The sequence below is a fragment of the Bidens hawaiensis genome, unplaced genomic scaffold (assembly GCF_021521415.1).
Source record: "Bidens hawaiensis isolate Kalapana, Puna unplaced genomic scaffold, B.hawaiensis_p1.1 tig00001960_1, whole genome shotgun sequence".
Classification (NCBI taxonomy): domain Eukaryota; kingdom Viridiplantae; phylum Streptophyta; class Magnoliopsida; order Asterales; family Asteraceae; genus Bidens; species Bidens hawaiensis.
Window position 1 is genome coordinate 2009557 of NW_027491108.1, and position 7164 is coordinate 2016720.

At 31.9% G+C, this 7164-nt stretch overlaps 1 protein-coding gene across 1 annotated transcript; it reads right to left on the reverse strand.

Annotated features, from left to right (window-relative positions):
- Positions 1-213: 213 nt before the first annotated feature.
- LOC143600666 (cyclin-dependent kinase inhibitor 7-like) lies at positions 214-1103 on the reverse strand. Its single transcript, XM_077078292.1, has 4 exons — positions 820-1103; positions 676-728; positions 418-597; positions 214-302 (listed from the first exon to the last, which is right to left on the reverse strand). The coding sequence occupies exons 1-4, from the start codon at positions 1078-1080 to the stop codon at positions 233-235; spliced, it is 564 nt and encodes a 187-aa protein (XP_076934407.1). The 5' UTR covers positions 1081-1103; the 3' UTR covers positions 214-232.
- Positions 1104-7164: the final 6061 nt, after the last annotated feature.

Consider the following 7164-nt stretch of genomic DNA (forward strand, 5'->3'; position numbering starts at 1 on the left):
TTCTGATTCATAAAACATGTATAATAAATAAATGATTGTAAGAAAAGATAGGTAGAAATTGATCTCTTTGGAAATTTATTACTACAGAGTGTTGGGATTTGTGGCAGTGATGGCCCCCACAAAATTACAGTCAGTTAATGTTGCAGCAGCAGCAGGAAAGAAACTTCTAACAGTGAAGTACAAAACAAACCAACCCTAAATTATTACATTAGGAGGAGTCAATTTTGTGCAATTAAGGCTTCAAACGAACCCATTGGTACCTTCCTTCAATTGGAACGTCTTTCACGATATCATAATTGTACCTGTTTCATTTGATCAAACAGTAAGACGAAGAAGAATTAGTTGAAATTCTGTTTGTACTGGTGTACTCTAAAATGCGCATGTGCAGAGAGGTACATGGTAACACCGACTGCTTACTTTTTTGCGAATCGTTTCTGCTCGTACTCTTCTGCTTTTGCGAAAAACTCTTCAAGCTCCGCCGCTGACGGCATGTCCGCCGCCGGTGCCGGCGGTTTCCGGCGAGATGTAGCTTCGTTCAACGATACCGATTCAATTTCTTCGGTTTCCAAACAAACTACAGTTGATGCACTTGTATCTCTACATACAATAATAATAATTATAAGAATAAGTATATAAAATTAATAATAAGAAGTCGGAGTAATTTAGATATTTGACCTAAAGCCGCCATTAACGGACATGAAGCTTTCAGTTTCAGGAAGGCACACAGCCTGCAATTAAGCATCAATGAATGAAATTGAACGTTAATAACTCAAATCTACATGACGAAACGTATAATTACGAGAAATTTGAGTTTCATACCTTCAGATCTGAGATCGAATCGTCATTTACAGAATTAATAAACGACGACGAGTTAACGTGATCGGAGGTGCCAGATTCCGCCGTTGATTCTACATTCTTCTGGAAACTGACGTCAGCGTCACGTTGAGATTGAATTTGAAGCTGAGAATCGTTATCCTTATCAGCTTGACAGTCAATCTTTCTTCTCTTAGCGGAAGGTGAAATTGCGTCTGAATTTGCACTCCGGTGGCGAACGGTTCCATGTGAAATTGAAGGTTCCATTGCCGGAATTTGTTCCGTACAGTTACGTTTGTTGTGAATGATGTATTAATACCTGATGCAGATTCCTGTAAAAGGTTGGTTGTGAAAGTGAAGGAGGCTACTTGAGAATTGACAGTGGAGGAGAAAGGAGCGGAAATAAAGGTGAAGGGGTGGACCAAGGATATGATCGGATGGTGTATAATTAATGAGTCGGTTGCTTTCTATTTTAGATTAAATTATTTACCTAACAAACTTGATTTCCTTTTCTTCTTTTATTTTTTCTTACTGTTTTTGAAACTATCCTAATATTTAGAGTTAGAATTTTCGAAACGGGATGTCATCATATCATTTGTTCGTCTGATTTGATGTTCTAGACCTGACTTATTCAATAATATAAGAAAACAAAAAAAAAACCTATTGAGTTATGTTTCATACCTAGCAAACATGATTTCAATATCTTTATGAATTACACATACAAATAATGTTTATATTATGTTGTTTTATGAAAAAACAAAAAAAAGTTTGTAATCATTTTCCCATGTATTAATTAGGATTCTTAGTAAAAAAAACATACTCGCATATGAAATGTCCCCAAATCTAAACTTCACATTACTCATTTGAATATGTTGAGCCAAAACTAGCGTGAAGAAACGATGCATGAAAGGATACGCGGAGACTGTTACCATCCGAAAAAAAATGATTTGCTTATAAGTAAAGAAAACAAAATGAATCTCAAATTGTGTATTGTAAAATGTGGTTGATAATACAACATATTTAGAGAACAGTTATACGTATACGTAACTATAGATATATAAATTTGTCGCTCAAATGCTAATACACAATGTAGTAAAAAATGTATGATTAGAATGATTCTTCCCTATAAATTTGTTAAATCAAAATATTACCGGTGAATATAATTATTTCAAATGTGCATAAACAATTCTGTGAAAAAAGTTGATCGGGTTTTTGGTCGTTAAAAATAGTTAATGGGCATTACTTTGAGCATATCAAATAAACTTTAAATGTTTGATGGAACGTGATTGAAACTTAAGGTGAGATGATAATGATGGTGAATGGTGGATAGAATTTTATTGCGCACAGTGGACCCATCTACAAGATTAATGTTCTAAACTTCTAATACCATACTTTATGGCATTCATTGATTTCATTCTACTATAAAATTTTATACTTTATAAAGAAAATGTTAATTCTAATTATTAAGGATCAAATAATTTTGGTGATTACTGTTTATCTTAGATCACGCCACAAACATCAAAGAGGATCATTAGAAATGATGTGAGCCCGTAGCATTATTTTCGCTGAACCAATCAGTTAGGCAGGAAACCATTTACACAACCAGTCTGATTTAGTATTATCGGATGTATTTCATTATTTTTAAAACATCGTCATACTCGTTCAAAAGTAATATAAAAACATAAGAAGTACGCAAAACCTGTTCACATCACGTATTTGGCACATTTGCACGTATATGGGAATGTGCATCTAACTTATTTACAAGGCGCAGATATTTATCTAGATATGTAGATCGTTTTAATAAAGCATTAAATGACGTCTTTTTAATGTACCGGAAACTCATGTACATAAAAGACGCGACACTAATACCACTTGTATGTAAAACCCATTCTTATACATGTGTTGGCTATTCATGTCGTCATGCCGTGCTGCCGTTTTAAAAATAATAAATTGTTTCATATATAGAGAGAGAGAGAGCAAGGTTAAAATAAGAAATGAAGTTTGTCTAAGAAGTGTAGGAAGTGACCTGGACAATTAGATTAGTTATAACACATTAGGGTAGTATTGTCCATATCAATTTTAAGAAGGGGCTGTTGGCCAAGAATGTGATGGCGGAGAGACGGCGGGGGAAGAAGCTGAATGATAGACTTTATATGCTCAGATCCGTTGTTCCCAAAATCAACAAGATTAATAAATTGTTCTTTATTTAGATGGATAGAGCTTTGATTATATTATATTATTTGTGTTTTATTTAGATGGAAGAAGCAGATTATTATATTATATTATTTAGATGGAAGAAGCTGCTATTATATTATGCTCAGATCCTCATCTTCTTGTTTGTGTTTTATTTAGATGGAAGAAGCTGATTATTATATTGTATTATTTGATTTGTTTGTGTTTTAGCTTCGATTCTTGGTGACGTAATTGATTAGTTGAAGGAATTACTGCAAAAGATTCATGATCTTCATAAAGAATTAGAGGCAACATCGTAGGCGCCGGAAACATGGGGTGAACGGTGGTAGGGGCGTTGGAAACCATGGAGTCGCCGGAAAAGGTGGGGGCGCCGGAAACCATGGAGTCACCAGAAAAGGTTATAGGTGCCGGATCGGGTTGTTTTGGCCATTGCCGGATTGGGTTGGTGCCGGAAACCATGGAGTCGATTGTTTTGGCTGTCGGACTTGTGACCTAGCTTATGAGTGAGTTGGAAAACCCTAGCGCTGGAGGTTGCACTCCAAATGTTTGATGAAATACCGAAGAGGAATTACGTGTCGTGGAGTGTTTAAAGTGGATGTATTAGTATGATGTTTATTGTGTTTTTGTTACTCATGTTCAACATAATGTGTTGCACGCCAACTGTTTGATGAAATGCCAAAATGAAATAACGTGTCGTGCAATGTTTAAAGTTGATGTATTAGTATGATGTTTATTGTGTTTTTGTTCAACATAGTGTGTTATTGTTCTTAATGTTCTTGGTCTTGTGTTTAAAAATTATAACACACTGGATGAATATGCCCCTGGAGTGTTATAAAACAAGTATTAGAATAAAACACACCGTCTAAAAAACACACTTTTCATCTAGACCATCAGATCATCAAATCTAACGTACCAGATTACTTACTACACTTTCTAGACACACTCCACTTCTTATTATAACTCCACCCTATATATATATATATTAAATACGAACAGAAACAAACACATTACCGAAAGTTTTCAAGCACAATTGAACAAAATTGGTCTTTCGTCGTGTAGATTCAATTAATAAGCCAAACGAAATTTTCATTCATGTTCCTTTAACAAACAAACACACCTAAACAAACATTTTATTGAATGACTCGTAAACGGTATATTGAATGTCTGGTTCATTTACATACCCAACAGAGCACCTTCAACGTTACTTTCAAATAAAGTAGCTATGGTAGAATATACTTGTATAAAGTTTATAATTAAAAACAACTTATGTAAAATATATAAAACAAAATTAAAATAACTAATAGAAAACGAAAAAATTTGTCTTCTTTTGATAAAATAGGAGACATTTGCACGTAGTAAAAAGCACAATTTTAATGAACATCACATCATCTATTGGTCCCCTTCTAAGTTCTTATTATATTATGGAATGTGACTAACACTTTCTAAATCAATATTCATTCTTTAATTTAAAACTTATAAATAAAGTTGAGAAATATAAAATAGTAAAATTAAATACAATATTTATTAAATATATTTATAACAAGGTTATAAACTTTATTTTAAAAGGGGGAAATATTTAAAAATGGCCAATTTTAATCTTGATTGATAAGTTGTACCACTTGCGTCTATCATTTATTGTTATTTATGGTGTTAGAAATTGTAGTCGATACACTAAAAGTTGTTACTATCATGGGCTTAGAAACACCCCAAGGCCACCACCTTGTATTCTTGTAACTAATATCAATACCAAATGATTAGTGGCGGATGTATAGTATAAGTAGGGGTAGCGTCCGCTATCCCTTAACTTTCCATCGATAGTGTAATTTTTTTCCATTTTAGGTCGGTTTCGTATTTCGTTACCTCTGAAAAAATATTTCGTTACCCCTGTTTGTTTAAAACTCAACCAATTTAAAAGTTCAAATTAAATAAAACCCAAACAAAGTTGATAGGCCAAAGCAAAAAAAAAAAAAAAAACCATTAACTTTTTTTTCTCTTTTGTTTGAACAAGGAACATCAAACAGAAATAGGCTCAACAGAATCATTATTTTTTAAAAGTTCAAATCATATAAAGCCTAAACAAAGTTTATAGCTCAAAGCCAATAAAAACCATTTACCTTTTTTTCTTTTGTTTGAATGAGTAACATCAAACTGAAACAAACTCAACATAATCATCATTTTTTGATATGCAAATTCAAGAACATTGAAATAGATTCTGTGAAGTCTCGACTAGTTTGTTAGAAAATATGTCCGGTTAAATCTATGAGATTTGTTTTCCAAGTTTAACATATCTAAGATAGTGGTATTTTCGGAGATGTATCCGAATGATTTTAGTATGAAGAAAGATGGTGTATTTCAGGTGATCGTACGACCTTTTATTACATTGTAAAGGAAGAAGATAAATTTGCAAGATTTGGTGGAATGTGTGACCTTGCTTATGTAATAGTGGAAACCGAAAAGCACGCCACTTTTTCTATGGTTTATCGAATATTGAAACTAGTGTTAGTTTTACCGTTTGCAACCGCAACTGTTGAAATATGTTTTTCTAAAATGAAGCTTATCAATGCGAGTTTGTGCAAGCAAATTGGTGATGAGTATTTGAACAATGATTTAATTTGTGTGGTCGAAAGAGAAACACTTGATAAAATAAAAAAAATTAAAAAAAAAGGAGGGTGTAATGACTCGATTCCAACTTTCAAAAACCGAAAAAAAGGAATTTGCACCCATGATTTTAATTATATTTATTATCGTATTTCTACTTTTGTTTCGTTTCCATTGTATAAAATACAATAAAAAAAATTAAACGTTACCCCTGAGATTTTTGGCTAGATCCGCCACTTTTGAGTAACATCTATCACAAATTCAAAAGTGTTAATGATAAGTTTGAACTCTTTAACATTTTCTCATTTACGTTGTTTATGTCTTAATGATTATGAAGGTTTTTCAGTTAATGATGACGACTCGTGTCATCTTAACATCAATGATTAGGTTCGACTTCTTGGTTCATACTTTTTATCTAGGTTGTGGGTTGCGAAATATGTCCCATTCGCTTGTCATTGTCTCTTTTCGAATATTTATATGTAATTATCAATAAATGAAAATAAGGTGTTGTGTTATTTATTTTACACGAATGTGTGTACTTATAAGGTTTGTTTTATAAACTTTAGTATGTAGCGATAATTGTTATTTTGTCTAATTCTACAAATAAAAATCAACTTATATGGATCCTAAAAGTGTTTTTAACATATGAGCCTAAATTTTTAAGTTTAACACACTGTTTTAATGGGTTTGACACATTGTGACACATTACTATAAAGTTGTGCATCAAAACTAATACACAACACCAAATCAAACATTTAAAGTTGGATACACTATTGCAATAATGAGTTAGAAACATTCTTATATGCAGTTGTTATATACATTCGCATCCAAATTAATTATAAAAGAGATTCAAAGCTAAAAGGTTGGATAGAATATTTTAATGGGCTAGACACATCACCATTCGTTTAGGATCAATGGTCAACTAATCGATTTCCAATCTTTGTTTACTCTTTTTAATTGTTGATGCATTTCTAAACTGGTGAAGTTAATATTTTTCTTTTTGTTTCCTTACAAATTCCAAATATAACCTTGCAACATGATTTTTTATTATGCGAAATCGGCCCAGCGCACAAGTGTTTACCCAAAAAATTAGCTTGTGAGTTGTGGCATGTTTCAAAATAAAGTGTTATGTAAGTTAAATAATTTGGAGCATTGGATTCCTCATGAATGTGACTGATGATGACCAGATGAGTTTGGTTTTTGTTTACCTTATTTACGTGTAGTCAACTCCCTTAACATTAAAGGTATATCGCTACACATCTACTTTATCTACTTTATTTATATGCATTATTCTTATTATTATTACATGAAATATTTGACGTAAAAAGTTATAAAAAAATAATAAATATTTAAAGCTTTTTTAAACAACTTAATCCAATTATAAATGTTAAATGGGGATCAATAACCTTTAAATACCCCAACTCTATGAAATATTATATTAGCTTTTATCTCTCGTATTACGAGCTAGGCTGTTTACATTATTCATTTATAATATTTAAATATTTTTTTGGATTTTAATTTAATTTATTATGATAAAGTTAATAATATACTTATAATTTG